The following is a 19,024-nucleotide window of genomic DNA, read 5'->3' as shown; positions in this document are numbered from 1 at the left end:
AAAAAACAGGACATTTTATAAGTACTCTCCCTGCTCCATTAAATGATGAAACCATGGTGGTTTAGTCACTAAGTCGTGTCCGACTCTTTGCGACCTGGCCTGTAGCCTGGCCTGTAGCCTGCCAGGCTTCTCAGTCCATGGGATTCTCCAGGTAAGAACACTGGAGTGAGTTGCCATTTCCTTCTCCAGGGGATCTTCCTGACCCAGGGATCAAACCTGGCTCTCCTGCATTGCATGCAGGCAGATATAAATTTATGAAAGGTCATTTTAAAAACTTTTGGTTTTAATTCAAGGAGTGAAATGAGGAAATTAGTCCCAGGGTTCCCAAATTCTCTATCTTGGGGTTTTTCCGACTTTCTGTGATTGGCTTATTAAGGAGGACATGGACATGTAACTATTTGGCCTGATAGATTTCCAGATAATGAATGTGAAACAGGGTTGGGGCAAGACAGGAAAAATTATAAATACCTGAGCTCAAGGCAAAACCAAAACAATGTTTAAAGCAAAGCTCATACAAAATTACTGTTGACAATTCAAGAAATTCATCGTTCTAGTTTTCAAGAAAATGAATTCAGATCTCTTGTGTATGTAAGATGAAGCTTTGGGGGTTAAAAATGGTTAGATCTACTCAGTTTGTGCTTGGGTGTATAAATTGCGACCTGGTTATGATGGTGGTGGGAGGTATAACTTTATCCTGATAATGTTTAATTTATTGCCCATAGGTGGTTTTTTTTTTTTTTTTTCTGATCCAGGACTCCTTGTGATGTGAAAGAATAAGAATAATCCACGGAGGTGGCTATGTAATCAGACGATATGCTTCTCTGGGGAGCTGGTTACACAGAGTTTACAAAGGCTTACATATTCTGAGACGGTCGTATGGTAGAGAGCTTGGAGGACACGGATGTGTTCTTTGCTCCTGCTGAAAAGGGACATAAACATATCACAACTACTTTTCCATGGAAGGGGGCTCGTGAACTTGCACAAACTTCATTCTCAAAGAAAAAGGAAGATACTGAAAGATATTTCACCCGTCCTTTGTCTGTATTTGGACCTGTTTCTCTTACTTATTGGGCTTCTCTGGTGGCTCAGAGGGTAAAGCATCTGCCTGCAATGCGGGAGACCTGGGTTCAATCCCTGGGTTGGGAAGATCCCCTGGAGAAGGAAATGGCAACCCACTCCGGTACTCTTGCCTGGAAAATCCCATGGACAGAGAAGCCTGGTGGGCTACAGTCCATGTGATGGCAAAGAGTCGGACACTCTCACTCTTACTTATTGGAGAGAAAGGATTAGGAGAAAAAGGGTGGGGGAACGAAACTGCCTTCCTCGTGCTCACTGTGTGTGAGCTCAGTCGTGTCCGATTCTGTAGCCCGCCAGCCTCCTCTGTCCATGGCATTCTCCAGGCAAGAATACTGGAGTGGGTTGCCATTTCCTTCTCCAGGAGATCTTCCCGACCCAGAGACAAAAGCCACGTCTCCCGCACTGGCAGGCGGATTGTTTACCACAGCCACCTGGGAAGCCCCGTGTGTTCACTACCACAATCTAAACTCATCATCTGGTTGATAAGCAACAACAACAATGTTTGAACTACAAAAAGGAAAAAAGAACTGTCATCATCCCTTACAAGCATGCCCTCTAGTTTATTTAGCCCATTATTCTGTGTTATCCACTGTATTACTGGCACCTAAACAATACCTGACACATCAGTAGCTGTTTTCCTCAACATTTTATAGTGAAAAATTTTCAACACAGAAAAGTGTGAAAGAATTTTACATGAACACCAGTGTGCCCACCACCTAGATCCTATCACTAACACTTCAATATTTTGTTCTTGCACTTATCAAGTGATCCAGCCTTCTTCACCCATCCGTCCCTCTAATTTTTTATGCATTTTCAAGTTGCAAATAGCATTTCTCTTCCTCTGAATACTTCAGCACTCATGTAACTAACTCAATATGAGTATTACTAATTTTTGTTTTTGAACACGCAATGAAATGCCCCAATCTTAAGTGTACTATTTAATAGAATTCTGACAAGTGTGTACACTTGTGTAATCCAAAGCCTTATCAACAGACAGATCCTTATCCCTTTCTCCATCCCTCAAAAGAGGCCTCAGGCCATTCCCAGCTCCTCTCCACCTTCCTATCTCCCCACTCTTTCAATTTTTTTTTTTTGACCATAGATTAGTCTTGTCTGTTCTAGAATGTCATAGAAATGGATTTGGATAGGATGCAGTCTTTTGTGTCTGGCTTCTTTCACTCAGCTTCATATTTCTGAGATCACCCATGTTGTTTGCATGTCATGAAGTTCTCAATAAATATTGACTTGCTGATTTTCATCACAGTGTCAATTAACCAAGGACTTAAGCCAACTAAATGTATTTAAATAGTTATTATAGCTTGAATGTCTTTAAGTAAGCCTTTGCTGTGTGTGTGTTGGGGGGAGGGGGTTCAGTATTACTGTTTGTTGATGATTCAGCAAAGGTAGAGAAGTTTGGTAGAAAAACAATGCATCATCTTTTTAAAATTAAAATAAAATATACTCAAAGACAGTTATGATTTGCGCACAAGACTAGCTAGACAGGAACTGGCCACCAGCCTCTCCCCTTCTTACAGGTGTGATGGTATTCACAGGAACATTTTTCTGTAATGGTCACTTACTATAGGCTACACCCAAAGTCAGGATGCAAGTGGCCAAGGGCAGGGATCTCCAGCCCCTGGGATCTAATGCCTGGTGATCTGAAGTGGAGCTGATGTAATAAAGAAGTAAAGCGCACAACCAATGTAATGCGCTCGAATCATCCCGAAACCATCCCTCCCCATCTCTGGTCCCTGGAAACACTGTCTTCTACAAAACCAGTCCCTGCTGTCAAAAAAGCTGAGGACTTCTGGCCAAGGGCGAGTTTGCATATTGGAGTTTTTTCTGCAGTAGTTCCCCGTTCTCCAGGGAGGGAGGCTGAGAACCGGGCTGGGAGGAAGTAGAGGGCAGAGCGTCTCCTTGATGTTGGTTGTGGAAAACGTGACTGGCTTTTTGGGGGAGTACCAAGTAGCTGCAAGAGGCTCAACTGAAAATTTTCCAAAGAATCCCCTCGAGCCCACAGCTGTCTTCTCTAAAAGTGGGTTCCCAAGCTCAGGAAGGGTGAGCGGCACCATACTCTTCACCTGAGAATTTCGTGTTTATTCGTGATTTGACATTTCAGTTCAGTTTAATCACTCATTTTGGGTAGGGTTAATCAAACAGTTTCTATCCCTCAGAAATCGATGTTCTTATTATTCAAGGGGCTAAACTCACCTGTGGCCTGGAGCTGACCTCAGCTTACGTGAACATCATATTCCCACCTGAAGGCATCTGGCATCTCAGGCAGTCCTCTCGAGTTAAGTCGGGTGGCTGGGTCTAAACTCTTCAGTGAACGGCTTGACTCCTTCCTGAGGGGTGTGCGGAACAGGTAACAGGCACAGAAACAAAACAGGTTCAGACATGGGGAACACCAAGGAATGAGCATTTTAAGACCTTACTAGCCTTTGTGAATTTTTCCCCCAATACCAACCTTTTGCTTTTAAACCATTACTTAGCACTTCAATTATGGAAAATTTGGGGGCAGAGGTGAGAAGGGGGCAGATAGGAGGTGGGAGAGATTGGTTTGTATGGACATGTTGGTGAGAAAAGCCTAGATGTGATTACCTATGAAAGCTGGATGTCTTGTATTTAGGATAACTGGGGGGGAGCTGAGACTGGGGTACATTAAGACAAAACACCCTGGGTGCTACTGCTTATGATTCTGCTCTTGGAAATGTCCTTTCCAAAATATGGACTAGTTCTCTCACCAATGACCATCAAGATGGGACACATTATCATTAAAAAGCTGTTAAAATGCCAGTATTCCTAAACCGTTCTTGGTGATTCTGAACCAGTGTAAAGAGGTCAGTTAGCTGCCTTGTTTTATTTTCTAGCCTGATGAGAGCAAGTAGTGAAAATACTGTCCGTATCGACCCACCCACAAATAACCACAATTAACTATCCTTTTATTCTCTTTTAACACAGGAGCTTGGAAAATATTTTCCCTTGACCCTTGCAGCCCATCGTGGCCAACAGCTTCTGAGGGTTTGAGCCACGATCTGACTCCTAAATAGTCACGCTTTCCCGTAGAACGTACCCCACATAGGGGTCAAAACTTGGTGCACCTTTCAGGGGAAATCGATCTTTTCCCTAAAGAGATCCCCTCCAACACAGCAGCAGGTCCCCCCAGAAAGGGGCTGGTAGAGGCGTTGGGCAGGTTTCCTTTGACCTTGGTTGTGACCTCGAGTATCGCTGTTTCCACTGATACCCCAGAGAAGCCCAGTTGTGCTGCTGGGCGACGGCGGGGAGACAGTGTCTCCCAGGCTGGGCTCGGGCCACCCAGAGCGGCTCCGAGGCCGCCTACAGGTGCAATCCCGGCACTGCGTCCCGGGCGGCGGGGCGGGTAGGCGCGAGCCCCAGGGCTCCGGCCTCGCCGCCGGCCGCTCGCCGAGCCTGCGCGGGGTCCTCGCCCCCCTACCCCGCCGACCTCCCCGCCTCCGCCTCGGCGAGGTTGGAGAAGGAAGCCGGGGGCCCTCCCGGGCTCCGCAGACTCGGATTTGGGCGGCAGCGGGGCGCGGCCGAGGCTTCCCCTCGCCTCTGCGGCCAGCCCGGCTCCGGGAAAGTTTTCCCAAGTTCCCAGCAGCGCCGGCCCAGGTCGCCTCCGCGGGGCGAGCAGCCGGCGGCCCGCGCGCCAGCCCCGCCGCCGCCAGCCGCGCGCTCCGGGCGACGCGCTCGCTCGCTCTCGGGGAGCGGGCCCGGCGCCTGGGGCGAAGCCGCAGCTGACGCAGGCGGCTCGGAAGGCGGAAGCCGCCCCGCTCCGACCGCTCCGCAGCGCCGCGGCGCCTACACCCCGACGTGCAGCCCGCGGCTCACTGCCCAGAGCGCCCGAGGGGGCGGTCTGCGCGGGGCCCGCGCGCCCCCGAACAACAGAGCCTTCACGTCCCCTAGCGCTCCGCCCGCTCCCGCCAGGCCCGAACGCCCGCAGGTTGGGGGGGGTCTCCACCGGCACCAAGCACCCGCGCCGCCCCGCGCGTCGCGGAGCCCCCGGGCCCTTCCCCGTTCCCCCCAGCGCCGGGGGCGTGGCGCTGGTGGGCACGCCCCTCATGAATATGAACGGGCGCATGCGCCGGCCCCGCGCGCTGGGTAGAGGTGGCTAGCCCGGGCCGCGGCTCCCAGACCGGCTCCCTGAGTCCCTCTCCGAGAGCCGGGCGGGCGGGCGGGCACGCGTCATTGTGCTACCTGCGGCTGGTCCGCGAGCTGGGCTCTGGCTTTTTTTTTTTCTTCCTCCCCTCCCTCCCTCCTCTTCAAGCAGCTGATCCGAAAGGGAATAAAAGGCTGCGCATAATCATAATAATAAAAGAAGAGGAGCTCGAGAGAAGGAAAGAAAGCCAGGAGGTGGAAGAGGAGGGGGAGCGCCTCAAAGAAGCCGTCAGAATAATAAAAGGAGGCCGGGCTCTTTGCCTTCTGGAACGGGCCGCTCTTGAAAGGGCTTTTGAAAAGTGGTGTTGTTTTCCAGTCGTGCATGCTCCAATCGGCGGAGTATATTAGAGCCGGGACGCGGCGGCCGCAGGGGCAGCGGCGACGGCAGCACCGGCGGCAGCACCAGCGCGAGCAGCAGCGGCGGCGGCGTCCCGAGTGCCCGCGGCGCGCAGCGCAGCGATGCGGTCCCCACGGACGCGCGGCCGGCCCGGGCGCCCCCTGAGCCTCCTGCTCGCCCTGCTCTGCGCCCTGCGAGCCAAGGTAGGAGCCCGCCGGGCCTCCCTCCCCGGCCCGCCCTCTCCTTCCCCTCGCGGCTGTCCTGGACGCCTGCGGTTGAGCGTCTGGAGCGGGCTTCGGAGCCCGGGGCTCCGGCTCCCGCCTGGGCCCCTACGCCCGGTAGGCTGCCCCTGGACCAGGGGGACCCCCGGGCTCCCTAATGTACCCTCCAGGCTAGGTAGAACGCGCGTTCGCGCTGCTCCTGTTCCCAGGGGACCGTCGTGTCGGATTGTTCCCACACTCGAGCCTCTTAAGCCCGGGAATCGCGTTGAGTCCTTGCACCCAGTTTTGCAAAATGAGTTTCACTTGGCGCCAAGGGCTCGTCGGGGAGGGCGGGGAGGGAGTAGCCGCTTCCACCCTCGAAGAAAACAACTTTCCCCTGCGCTGACCTCTCTCCCTCCCTCGCCGGCAGGTGTGCGGGGCCTCCGGGCAGTTCGAGCTGGAGATCCTATCTATGGAGAACGTGAACGGGGAGCTTCAGAACGGGAACTGCTGCGGCGGCTCCCGGAACCCGGGGGACCGCAAGTGCTCCCGCGACGAGTGTGACACGTACTTCAAAGTGTGCCTCAAGGAGTACCAGTCGCGCGTCACGGCCGGGGGGCCATGCAGCTTCGGCTCGGGGTCCACGCCTGTCATCGGGGGCAACACCTTCGACCTCAAAGCCAGTCGCGGCAACGGACGCAACCGCATCGTGCTGCCTTTCAGTTTCGCCTGGCCGGTGAGTGGCGGCCGGGCCGGGGGTCGGACCCGCGGGCCGAGCTCTGCTTTCTCTTGCGAGAGGAGAGGGATTTAAAGGGCCTTGGCTGGAAACTCGGCGCAGGCCCGGGACGTCGATGGGGATAGTGGTGGTCAGGGAGCCGGGGCTCTGTGTTAGATCTTGGCAGGCCCCAGCCCGGACGCTTTTTGCTCCGTGCATTAAAAAAAAAAAAAAAAAAAGTGGAAAGTGGGGCTCGAGAGGGTATTGTCGGGCAAGGCTCCCGGGAGGGCCGGTTGAAACTTGCAACTTGGAGGCCCCAGAGTAACCGCCCGAGCCAGGGGTCATTATGGATGATCTTTGCTCAACCAATTAAACCTGATGCGCTGTGGAGGGCGGCTGGGCACAATTCTGGCCTCCGAACGCCGTCCAATTGGCACCCTCCCGTTTCCCGTGAGCAGCCCGGAGGGCGGGCGTGTCCTTCCTGGAGGGTGTGGGGAGCCCGCTTCCCGCTGCTCCCCGGGAGATTTCGGTGCGTGCGGGGGCGCGCTCCGGACCGGGTTAGGGCCCGGGGGGGCCGGCGCCGCGGGCTGGCCGGGCTCTCGCCCGCGCCGCGGGCCCGGGAGCCTCCGCCCCCTGCTGTTCCCTTCCTGCCCTCGCCCCCGCGCGGCGTAGCTCTGGTGGCCTCACTTCCAGCGGTTCCCGGGCTCTGGAACAGCTGTGTTTGCAAACTTCCCCGGGAAGGGCGGGGGTGCGCCCTCGTCCGGCAGGCGCGCGGCCCCCGTGAACATTTGGGGGGCGCGCAGAAGCCTAGAACGGGCGGCCCGCCTGAGGCAGGCCCTGCGGGAGCAAATACACAGACCCCCGGCTCCAGAGCCGCTCCAGGCCCGAGCCCGGCAGGCAGACCCTGCTGCGGGGCTCCGGCAGAATCCCGAGATGGGAGGAAGGAGACGAGCGCGGTCGCAGCAGAAAGGGGAGGGGGACGTGTGTGTGCCCTCTGGCCCACTCCCGCCGCCCGGGAGGCGTGACTCTGTGCCAGGACTGGGGCTCGCCGGCCCTGCGCTGGGCGGGCGGGCGGTGAGAGGGGGCTCTCGGTAACCCGCTGGGTCCTCTTAGCCACGTGCTCGGACGGGGCGCGCTCTGCCGCCTCCTACCGCGGGCTGGGGCTGGGATCCTGACTGTGGGAGGAGGGAGGGAGCTGGCCTCGGAGTGTGTGGGAAGCCCCGGCGGCTCTCGAGGCCCGCGCTGACTGGAGCTGGCACTACAAAGTGCCCTCTGCCTGTCTGAGATAAGACAGTTATCAGAAACGTGCCATTAAAGGGGGCTTATAAACCCCTGTGGTTTGTGGGATTCTGTGAGAACGGAGGACTGGGCCTGTTGCGGGATTTCAGTTTTACAAAGAGTGTTTATCTTGTTTGTTAATCCCCTATTAGGGAGAACTCTAAGCTAAAGAGGTTGGCCACGTTTTAATCTGGCTGGACCCAAGTTTACTGTGAGGACTGATGGCCCTCGCCCTTGACCGTGTGTTTGGAGTTAGGGGGAAGGGGCCCGCAGGTGGCTCCACCGCCGGCAGGATCCGTGTGGAGCCCCTCGCTTTTCACAAGACCATAAAAGGAATCCTATTAGTGATGTGGGAAAGCTGCAGGGCTGGCTGAGGCTCCTCGTGGGGAGCAGGGTCAGAGAACCAGCTGGGATGAGCACGGGGAGGCTTGCTCCCCAGGCTGGCTGGGGAGGCTGACCCAGAAGGTGTGTCTGTCTCCTTTTGACATTTGGCAGTGAGCCCTAGATGGGAACGAGCGGAAGTGGTGTATGAGGGCAGGGAGCCGATTGATTCGCTGGTGCTCTTCTGTGGTTTCCAGGCCCCACGGGTCACCAACCATGAAATAGACTCTTGGCTTTTCTCGAATGGGGAAGACAGCTGGGGCTGCAGTGCGAGTGTGGTTCTTTTGAAGCTGGGCCAAATGCCTGTGTCCCTCATAAACACGTCCCCACCCCATCACCCCCAGAAGGGCTGCTGTGCCGTGTAAGCCTGACTTCCCACGGGAGTGTGGACTTGGGGTGTGTCATGTTGTTTGCTGCAGTGTGGCTGGAGAAACCCTAACGTCTGTAATGTGCAAGAATGAGTGTTAACTGAAGTGAAAGCACTTAGGTAGCTGGATAAATATCGAAGTAGATTGCACAGCTTCATTTCAGCTTGCCAATTAAATATTAATGAGTGTGTCTATTTAAAGGGGCTATCTTGAATAGGTGATAGCTGAATTGGGTACAGAATTCAAGGAGGATATGGTTTTTTAAAACAAACAAACACCTTGAACTTCCAGGCCGCAAAGCTTCTAACCCTTAGGCAGCCGCAGTTACCATCTGCATGGGTCCTCCCAGGTTTGCTGAAAGTGGTAGAGAGGTGGTTCAGAGTGCAGAGAAGAAGGTCACTTTAGAAGGTGGTATAATTCACGTCTTTTGTTTGGAATTATGACCCAAATCAAACAACTGCTCATGGTCTGGAATGGGAGAAGAGGAAATGATTCGGTCAGATGTGAAATAGAATCCACAGTGCCCTTGTGAGAAGGTCTGTGGTGTGGGTCTGCCCTCTAGACAGTATCTGATTATGTCCCACTTGGGTCCACTGCCCCAGCCTGGTGGTGGTTTTCTTCCGTGGCTTCTAATTACCCTAGCAGTGCTGCTGGAAGGGGCTTGACTTGAAGCACTGAGGCTGATTTATGATCCTCCAATCAGGGGACCCAGTGATAAGACCATACATTATCAAAGGTAATTGGGCTCAACGGGAAAAGATTGGGGAATAACCATTTAGAAATCACTGAAATGGGTAAGTTGCACTTTCCAAAATTAGTACTAAATCCCAGGAGTGCCTGCTCATTAAAAATACATTAGTGTAATTAGCACTATCCAGCCTGAAAAGCTTTTTAGGAACCCCAGTTCGCTCTCCTGATGCTTTGCTGGCCTTAGAGTGAAGTGAATCCGGAGAAACTTTGTCAGAAGTAGTTCAGGCACCTCAACCTCTCAGCCTCTTATTTAAATGCCATTAACACTGGGTAATTCAGATGCTATAAGGTTAGTTACAGACTGCAACCGACATGCCTTTGCCTTTTATGCTGTCCTTCCGGGTCCCTGGGACTTCACTTGTAAATTCCCTGGTAAAGAATCTGCCTGCAATTCAGGAGACCTGGGTTCGATCCCTGGGTCGGGAAGATCCCCTGGCGAAGGGAAAGGCTACCCACTCTAGTATTCTGGCCTAGAGAATTCCATGGACTGTATCGTCCATGGGGTCTCATAGAGTCAGGCATGACTGAATGACTCTCACTTTCCCAGTCCCTGGGTAGCCAGTGGAGGGATGGGGTTCTCACTGGACCTGGCCCCTTTCTGCAGTCAGAATGTGCCACCCAGGTGATCAGCGTGTGTGCACACAGACAGCTCACGTGCGTACATGCTCATAGCAAGGGACTTTCTGTGTGTGGGGAAAACACCCTTTGCCCTAAAACACCTCCCTCATACTAAAGCGATGAAATGATATGTCTGCATTGCAAAACCTGGCTGGGGAGAAAATGGAGCTGTGCTCACTTGGTGCTGTGGGTCTGCAGAGTGGCTGCCCCCCACGTGGACTCCTGTGCAAGGTACTAGGTTTCTCATAGTTTTTTCCTCTGCCAGGTGTAGCCTCGGTGTGTTCTTCTCCTTGTTGTCTTGTTTCTTAGCAACTTATTCAAATCTCCAGTATGTACATGAGTTTGCAACCCACCAATTCCACACCCATCATTCTACAGGGACTTCAAACATTTCTCAAGACTGGTAGAGCTTTTGGCATGCAGGCACTTAGGGAAGTTGGGTGGGTGAGGAGGAGGGGCAGCAGCCCCTTACAAAGCACGCAGCCTCCGAGAAAGCCAGCCATCTGAACACTGCCTAAAATCTGTACAGCAAACGGTTGTAACGGACCTTTGGATGGAAGGCATGTGAAAAGTTTAGCATGGAGGGAAAATGTTATTCATGAAAAAACGAAGCCAAGGCAACAAAGAGTCTTCATGTCCTGATCTGAAAACAGGAATACAGAGGCCTGGGCTAGATTTGGAGCAGCCGCTGGCCCATTGTAGGAGGGCCAGAACCTGGTTCTAGTGCCAAGAGTTCAAGAGTAGTTACCGTGTAAGAATACATAATCTCTGGACATGCATACAATTAGCATGGTAATCTGTAAAGGCAAATATTCCTGAGAATTCCCCTTGGTAAACTTCTAGAGACACGTTTCTACCCTCTCTGCCGAGGTGAGGTGCCAAGCTGCTCCAGTCTAAATACGTTAAAAAAAAAAAAATGTTAGACCCAAACACAGCTAACCTAGTTTTCAACTTTAGGAAGATGTTTTTAATAGTGCACATGGAAAGTGATGATTCTTGGGTTTTCTAGGGGAGGAGGAGTAGGCCTCTGGGTTCCGAAATGTCCTGCTTCTATCTGGTGGCGGGGGATGGGGAGTTGCTGGGGGGTGGTTTGGTGGGGGGGGCCGCTAAGTGCCTGTGTTGTGACTCCCATGCTGGTCTCTGATCCCTCCCCCGTGGCCCTTGATTTTATGGCACCAAAGACATTTGTCTCTGGTGCAGTGTGTGTGCAGGGAGGCAGTTCCGCAGCGTGGGTCCCAGTGGTTAAAAGTGGTACATAAATAGTCAAACGTCCAGGGTCCTCTACCAGCTCAGCCCAGCCTCTCTGCACTTTTGGTAAATGAGTAGAAAGGCATCTTGTTCAGGCTTGCTCTGTGTGAACCGGACGGTTGTGCTTGGCTGGCTTCTCGGTATTCTATCTATTAACCTCGCCACCCTTTTGTAACTGGTGCATTTAATTATCAGTGGGATGCTTTTCAGACAGGTAGGGGTAACGATGGGAAAGGGGGTGGGGGCATCTCATTGAGAGTCTTCAATCTGGATCCGAGCTTTGGGGCCCCGCTTGCTGAGTCTTTGAGGTGGGGTTTCATGAGAAAATCACCCTTTGTAACCAGATCAGACTCTATTGAAATGTCAAGCCCTGCAGACTAAATTGCTTTCTATGACTGAGGTTTCAGCTGTACGCCATGGGGTGGCTGTCCCTGCTGTGTGCCTCACTTTGCCCAAACCCCGCCACACACGTGAGTTGTCGGGGTGAGCACGTGTGTACCCACACATGGCATTTCTGGAGCCTTTATGTAATATGTTTGTGCCTGGAATATATTCTACTCTGGCCACCCAGACGCAGGCAGGACAATAGTGTGGCCAGATTGACTGAAACGAGGATTACAGGGAATAATGCTGCCGCCTCACAAATAGTGCAGATACAGGGCCAGCCACAGGACGCGACCGTCGAGTCAGCAGAGCCCAGGGCCCCAGCCTGACCGGGGCGATGACTGCATACAATGGCCCCCCGGGCACACTGGGCACTCCCAGGGTGCACCCCTGCCGCCCGCCGGGGCCTCTGGACGTTGCATGCATGCCATTTGCAGGGTGGGTTTTCTGTGTCCGTCAGCTTGGCAGGAGGGGAAACAGCCACTTCTCAGAGCTTGGTTTGGCTGCCACTGTTGCCAGGAAAAGGAAGCTCCCAGCTGTCAGCACAATCACCCTTGTTTCTCACATCCCCCCTTCTTAATGTGGCAGTTAAGTGCTTGCCACTCTGCCCAGTGCCAAGGTGACCCCCGCAGGTGGGATGGGTGTGGAACCCGGGCCTCCCGCAGCCCAGGTGCCAGGGGCAGGGGCAGGCACAGGAGCGCTTTGAGGCCAGGACCCTCCTCGAAGTAGAATCCCAGGACATCCTCTCCAAAGGGCCTTCTGAAAGCTGACCATTGTGCCTTCCTGCTGCACAGAATGGAGACCCACCTCCCAGGTTGCCAGGTTCCCTGGAGCTGGGGAGGGGCAGAGCCACTCACTCTGTGAGCCCAAACTGAAGGCCTGATCCTGCCCATCCCTCCTGCTTTGCCCCCTGGCTGTTCTTCTGGAAAAAAAGGAAAAATAGATGAATGCCAGGTAGCTTTATATAAGAATCCTGTTCTCATAGCTTGAAACCAAGAAAAATCCAGGTGTGTGCAGTTTTCTTTTGTGTTTCTTTGGGGGTGGGGGTGTTTGTATGAACTTATCAGTAAGTTGGAACACCTGCCAGTCATCTCACCTGCCCCCCGTGCCACGCTGTGAGGAGGGACCTGGGACTCTGCCTCCCTTGGGGTTAGGTTGGCAGCGGCCATTTGGGTGTGAATGATTGTAGCAGAATGCCAATTTGGGACCTGGTACCTGGCCTTGACGGCATAAGGTGCGCATGCATGGTCTGGACCCTGGAGTTTGGATGTACCTTCTGGGATGCACAGAGGTTAAACGTGGGCCTGGGAAAAGTTAAAGCTCTCTGGCAACTAATAATCATTGCCAAATGATCTCGATTGCTGATCTATAGTGTGGGGACGGAGTGGGGGGTGAGAATGCCTAATAGGGGCCTCCGAAGGATTCTTTGCCTTGAAGGTTGGGTGGGGAGGAGTCCTCCTGCCCCAGGAGGTGAGTCCTAGAACTGTGGTCCCTGCTCTGAAGCCTGGGAGTGAGATGGTCCAAGATGGCTAATGCTGCAGCCCCCAGCCCACCTCTGTCACCTAGAAGGCGGTTCGTGGGAAGACCCAGATGCGGGCCCTCCTTCCCTTCGAGGCGGGGCGTGTTGGCTAGCGGCTTCTGAGGTCTCCTAGTTCTGGGAGGATGAGTCTGAAGGCAGCCTGGCCTCCTAGAACCTAATGTGAAAACGATGCCACCCCCTCCCTTGAGCATTAAGCAGTCGCTGCTGTCACGCCAGCTGATCCCAGAGGCCCTTCCTTGCGTGGGGCTCGTGGGCATCACGTGTTTAGTGCTGGTGCAAGTCTGTCAGAACGCCGCGTGTTGGTGCGTTTAATCAGAGGATAAATTGCAGCGGTATGTGCAAGTGGTGGGTGGGTCTCGTTGTGACTGGGAAGTGAAGGGCTTCGCTATCCAGCATCAGCCCCACATGTGGCCTTGTTTGGACGGGGCTCGCATCTCAGTCCCTAGAGAAACTTTACTTCTTGCTGTTCTCAGGGAGGGGTCCTGTAATTTCTAGGGAATCGTAGGAAACGTAGAGGCAGTAAATAAGGTGTGACTTTTGCTAATAAAATATCAACAATGACAGCAGTGAATTTGGACCTCTGGCCGGTCGCAGGAGAGGGCTGGGTATATGCCCCGACTTGCCTGGTTCTGCTTGCTTCTCAGAGCATTTTCCCACAGTTATCAGTGAACGAAATGGAATCCTACTCTACTTTGAGTATGAAACATATTTCGGCTGAATTCCAAGGCAGGGTCTATCACAAGATATTTTTATATTCAAAGACCTGCTGGGTCGCTGTGTGAGCAGTAAGCTTGCCTTAAGTTATGAATGAAGCTTCTTTTTTAAAAAAAATTTCTTCCTCCCCCCTTCAGTTTTTGCCTTCACCTTGTAGTTACCTTCTTGTGGCACAGTACTGTTTGATCGATATACGCTGCTCTTCCCAGCATACTGGTGTTGGATAGTGAAAGGCAGGGGGTGGGCATAGAAACGTTCACGTGCCCTTCCTCCCCATCCCACCCACTCCTGGACATATTTCCCATCACGAAGACAGCAGACGCTTTCTTGAAAGCCTGGTGTTTTGTGAGACTGACCTCATCCTAAGTTACAAATGAAGATTTGAGTAAAAGCGGGAATTTGCTAATGGCTTGGATTTTGGGGGGAGAGGTGGAATTCTGAGATAAGCTGAAAGATAAAAGGTGCCTTCAGTAGAATGGCTGGCATCCCGCCAGTGTCCAGGGAATTTGTTTGGTTAGTGGACTCTGATTATTCCTGGAATGTGAGATCGTATTGACAGATAAGTTTATCAATAAATATAACCATAGAGTGCAGCTCTTTCTTCCTTTTATACTTTCTTTCCTATCATCTACCAGCACCCCCACCCCCAGCAATGTGCACCCCTAAGTTAGGTTACTGCCTTTGTCTTCAGAGTCTCTTTGCACCTACCCACCCCTCCTGCTTCCTAGAGTCACCTGATACTTGTGGGAGCTGAGATGGTCTCACACAGACAGGGCTTTCAAAGGGGTTCTGGAAAGGAAAGGGGGCCCCCCAGGGGCCTCCCCAGCAAGGCCTGGAGAGAAACAGCAGCCCGCAGCCCTCCTCAGTGGACGAGCACCCCCACTCCCCAGCCCGGATACCTGGGCGGCTTAGCTGAGAGTCAGGTCTTTGTGCAGCTTGCTCAGGCGTCAGGCTCAGGGGCTGGGAAGTTTGGGGAAACCACCCGCGAGTATGCACAAATTGGGAGGTGGCATTTCCCGCTTGGAACTTGGGGCTACCTGCCTGCGGACGACTGGGAGCGCTGTGTCTTCTGTCAACTTGAGGTGGGCGCTGGGGGTGCATGGGGAGCTGGTCTGGGTCTGAACACCCAGGACCTCGCTTCACGGCAAAGATAGGTCCTGTCTTGGCGCACGGTTTTATTTGGCAGAGCGTGCAGGCAGGCCGAGAAAAGCTGACCTTTGTGAGCTGACCCCGGTTTCTGAATACTGAGCTGTTCTTTATCTGTGTTTCAGAGGTCCTACACTTTGCTTGTGGAGGCGTGGGATTCCAGCAATGACACTGTCCGTAAGTATCGAGCCACGGGCTCAGGCTGCGAGTCTGGAAGCGCACAGCGGGTCCCTGGGCCTGTCGGAGCTCTTCTGTACCCACCCACCCCCCCCACCCTGAACCTCTCCATGGAACCTTTTTCCATCCCTTCCCCTAGAATGTTCCCTTGGAATATTAAGTAGCCAGAACAGATTTCTAGTTAACTCAGCCCCTGAATACAGGCCTTAGATTATCTTTAGGATAGAGATCTTAATGGTTTTACAACTCTAAAACCTTGTAGACTGTGAAAGGATCAAAGTCGTGACTTTTAAAAAGTCCATTTAAATTTTAAGTGAGCGTTTAATCTCTCATCAGAAAGATAAAGCCCCAGAGAGGTGGCTCTGGGCTCGAAAGACCGACCTTGAATTTCACTCGGTGGGCAGGTGAGCCCTGAGCGGTCTGTTTCCCACACTGGGCATGACAGTCCTTTCGTGGAAGCTGGTTCCAGTGCCTCAAGGCCACCACGCTGGCCTCGTCCCCTTCTGAAAGCTGACCCTGTTCTCAGCACGGGGCCCTCTGGGGTGGGCGGGCGGGGGTGGGGCGGCGCAGGGGCTGGGGGAGCCCTGGAGGACGCGAGTGGGCATGGCAGCCAGCTGGCTAGCACAGGGCCTCTGCTCTGGAATTGCACCTTCGCACTACGCCTCCCCTCCCTGGCTGATTCTGTCAGTTCCCCTTTGCCAGCAGGACCGGGGTGGTTGTCATGGGGAATCTTGGTTCACGCTGAAATCCGAGTCTGCCTGCTCAAAAGGAGGGGCCCGTCAGCCCGCTGTCCCTGGCCTCTCCCTCTGCGGGGCTCATCCTCTGACCCCGACCTTGGAGTGTTGCTGCTGGTAACATTTCCCTCTCTTCTCGCCTTACTCTTTCTTCCTGACTCTGGGATCGGTGAATACCAGAAAGGGCACCGTCGGGCCTGCCCTGTCTCACTGGGCCGCCTGGGCCCACCTGGTTGCTGCTGAGCCCATTACCAGGGGCTGCAGGCTGTTTGGGTCACCCCCTCCCTTTGGCATCTGAGTCGAGATCTGTCGTCCCCGAGCGATGCCCTGTCCCGCTGTTGGGGGGGTGGGCAGGGAGTCTGTGCCCAGCCTGGGTTGCAGCTGGTGCCAGTCAGGGTTGTGGGCTCCTGTTGGTTCTGCCCCCTCCCCTGCCATGCGTTGGGGGCTGGGTGAGCATTATGTCACAGGGACCTGGTTGCAGTGGTCACTAAGCATTGGGGTGATGGGGGTGGGGCGGGAATAGGCTCCTCAGCTCTCCTGGTGTCCATGTTGACACGGGTTGGTGGAGCAAACATCCTTGAGGTTCCCACCGGCTCCTAGTGAGAGCCGGATCAGGATACCTGCCAGGGTCTGCAGAGAGCCCTGAGCATCTGCAGGGCCCTTCCGAGGCCTCTCATCAACCCACAGGCCAGGGGGCTCTTCCCCGGAAGCGGGGGCCCGCCCAGAGCTGCCTGGGGTTGTCTGCTCCATTTAGGGGTTCTGGAGCCTCTCGTCCCTTGCTGGGAGGTGAAACCATGGAAGTGCACCGAAACGTTGGGGTGGGGATAAAGGGCTTTCAGACCTTTACTCCTGCAGTGAAGGGTTGCCTTCAAGTCACGGGGTGTACCCTGCAGGGCACTGAGGCTCACGTTGTGAACCCGACGAGGAGGGGCTGGAGTTTGCTGGGAGTGGCTTACCCACTTGCTGTTTCAGCTTCCCTTTGGCAGTGCTTCCAAGGTATCCTGAATTATAGCATGTTCAGAACCCGATGTGTCATCTTCCCTTCCCAAAGCAGAGCTTGCCTAGGGCCCTCAATGGGTGACTGGCAGCAGTGTTTGAACGCCCAGGACCATAATCCAGGAGTCTGGGCAGCACTGCTATGTACCGCCCTCTCTCCGCGTCGGCGTCTAATCCACCTCCGAGTCCTGAAAGTCTTGTGTCCAGCACCTCACTGGCGTCCCGCTGGAGTCCTGGTCTGCGCCACCGGCTGCTCCTGCCTGCACGCCTGCAGTAACGGCTGAATTAATGACCTCTGTCTGCCCTGGTTGCTTCTGGTGCTCTCTGCATGCTCCTGCCATCTTCATCTTTTCAAAGTGTAACATTTGAGTGTCACCTTTCTGAGAGCCATTTGGCAGCTTCCTGTTGTCCTTGGGACAAGTATCTGTGTGGCACCAAAGCCACTCACGCAGCCCGGCTTTGTCTCCCTGCCTGCTCCATCTCACATGCCACGCTGTCAGCTGTCACGGCCGTATGATCATACCCCACCAGTCACCTTTCTGTTCTCAAATGCATCACATTCTCTCCTGCCTCAAGGCCTTTGCACATGCTGTTCCTCTCCCTAGAGTATTTCGCTTTTTACTCCCTTCACGCTCTATGCCTCCCAAGGGGACTGTCCTCCATGAGGGCAGAACCTGAAGATGTGTAGTAACCCAAGTGGAGTTGGCTGCTCTTTAAGGACCAAACAAGGCTTCAGATTTAGAGGCAGAGCCCTGAGCTTTGGCACTGAGAATTCCTTCTCACAGCAGCTCTGCAGTGAACCCTGAGGAGCAGAGCCTGGGCTACACGAAGCCCAGGAGATACACATGTGTTAGAAAGTATTGTCTGAGGCTGACCTTGCTGTCATCTGCCCTCAAGGTGATTGCTGTTACCTCTCAGGACTGCACTGTCTAAGGATGTAGATTTTACTCTTTCCCAGAGCAAATGATTTCTTTTTATCACTCTGATCAATAGGTATGTAAACACGAGTTGGCATCCTTAGACCAGATTTTCCTTATATCTTACTTAGCCTTCTTGGCCAAGGTTACCGTCTAGATTTGTGGTTGGCGTGGTTCCAGGGTTCTGCTCATACTTGCCTCTCATACCCTCCTCCTTGGCCTGCAGAACTGTTGCGGGTGCTTTGCCTTCCATCTTCACGCAGTTCACGATTGCAGGAAGACCTGCTGATATCCCCTTCTACTCTCTTTATTACTATTTATTATCATTGTTATCTTTGGCTGTGCTGCAAAGCCTGTGGGATCTTAGTTCCCAGACCAGAAATCGAACCAGCGTCCCCTTCATTAGAATGTGGATTCTTAGCCACTGGACTGCCAGGGAAGTCCCCCTTCCAGTCTTAATACTCGACTGCTGACTGAACTCTCCCAGAAACACCGGTAGTGCCCCGAGCTGATAGGAAGAGTGATTCAGGCGGCAGGAGCTTAGAAGCAGCAGTCAGCAGACATGCTCTCTCTAAGCCGGATCCAGGGAGTGTGTCACAGACACACTAGGCTCCCTCTCAGCCCTTAGGGAGAATCTGTCATGCAGGTGTGAGGGCAGCTGTACAGCCCTGTCCGCCCCATTGAGGATTCCGACGTGATGCCCCACAACATCTCCCGGAAACAGAAAGCATACCAGAGCACTGACTGATGCCACGGCAGCCCCGTGCCTTTCGGATTACCCTGGGCTCCCGTCTGAACTGTTTGTTGTTACCTGCCTGAGTGGAGGGGAGGCCTTGGAGCCAGGGCCAGTGTGTTTAAGTAATTCCTTTATTAAGATCTCATCGTCGCATGGTAATGGCTCACTCCACTTTTTAATTGAACCAGCAGAGTAAACACACAGTTAATAGAGGGACATTTTTGTCATTCTTTGGCCCACATTTATTTGCAAAACTCAGGTTAGGAGAGCGTTCTCTACAAGTGCCTCATGCGTGCTGGGGTGTAGGTCTGCAGGTATGCGGGCTTGTCCAAGGCTTGTCCTGCCCAAAGGTAAGCGCCCAGAGGGTGCGGACTAGGCGCTGTTTGAGGTGGAGGGTGGCCGAGGCCACCCAGGAGGCCCGTGTCCTGGTCACCTGTGGCGTTTGCCCAGCCTTGCAAATGAGCACAGGCCATGGGCCTAGGAAAACAGGGGTTGTGGGTGGGTAAGAATCACAAAGATACTGCACGCAGGC

At 53.8% G+C, this 19,024-nt stretch overlaps 1 protein-coding gene across 1 annotated transcript in view; it reads left to right on the top strand.

Moving 5' to 3' along the window:
• The first annotated feature begins 5,176 nt into the window (after positions 1–5,176).
• JAG1 (jagged canonical Notch ligand 1) overlaps positions 5,177–19,024 on the top strand; it is a 35,516-nt gene continuing 21,668 nt past the window's right edge. The window contains exons 1-3 of the mRNA XM_069547091.1: positions 5,177–5,793; positions 6,221–6,526; positions 15,058–15,109. Coding sequence (XP_069403192.1) covers positions 5,713–5,793; positions 6,221–6,526; positions 15,058–15,109 — 439 coding nt within the window. The 5' untranslated portion in view covers positions 5,177–5,712. The remainder of the gene's footprint in view (positions 5,794–6,220; positions 6,527–15,057; positions 15,110–19,024) is intronic.

Source organism: Ovis canadensis, chromosome 13 (genome assembly GCF_042477335.2).
Source record: "Ovis canadensis isolate MfBH-ARS-UI-01 breed Bighorn chromosome 13, ARS-UI_OviCan_v2, whole genome shotgun sequence".
Taxonomy (NCBI): Eukaryota; Metazoa; Chordata; class Mammalia; order Artiodactyla; family Bovidae; genus Ovis; species Ovis canadensis.
This window is presented reverse-complemented; position numbering and strand designations above follow the sequence as displayed.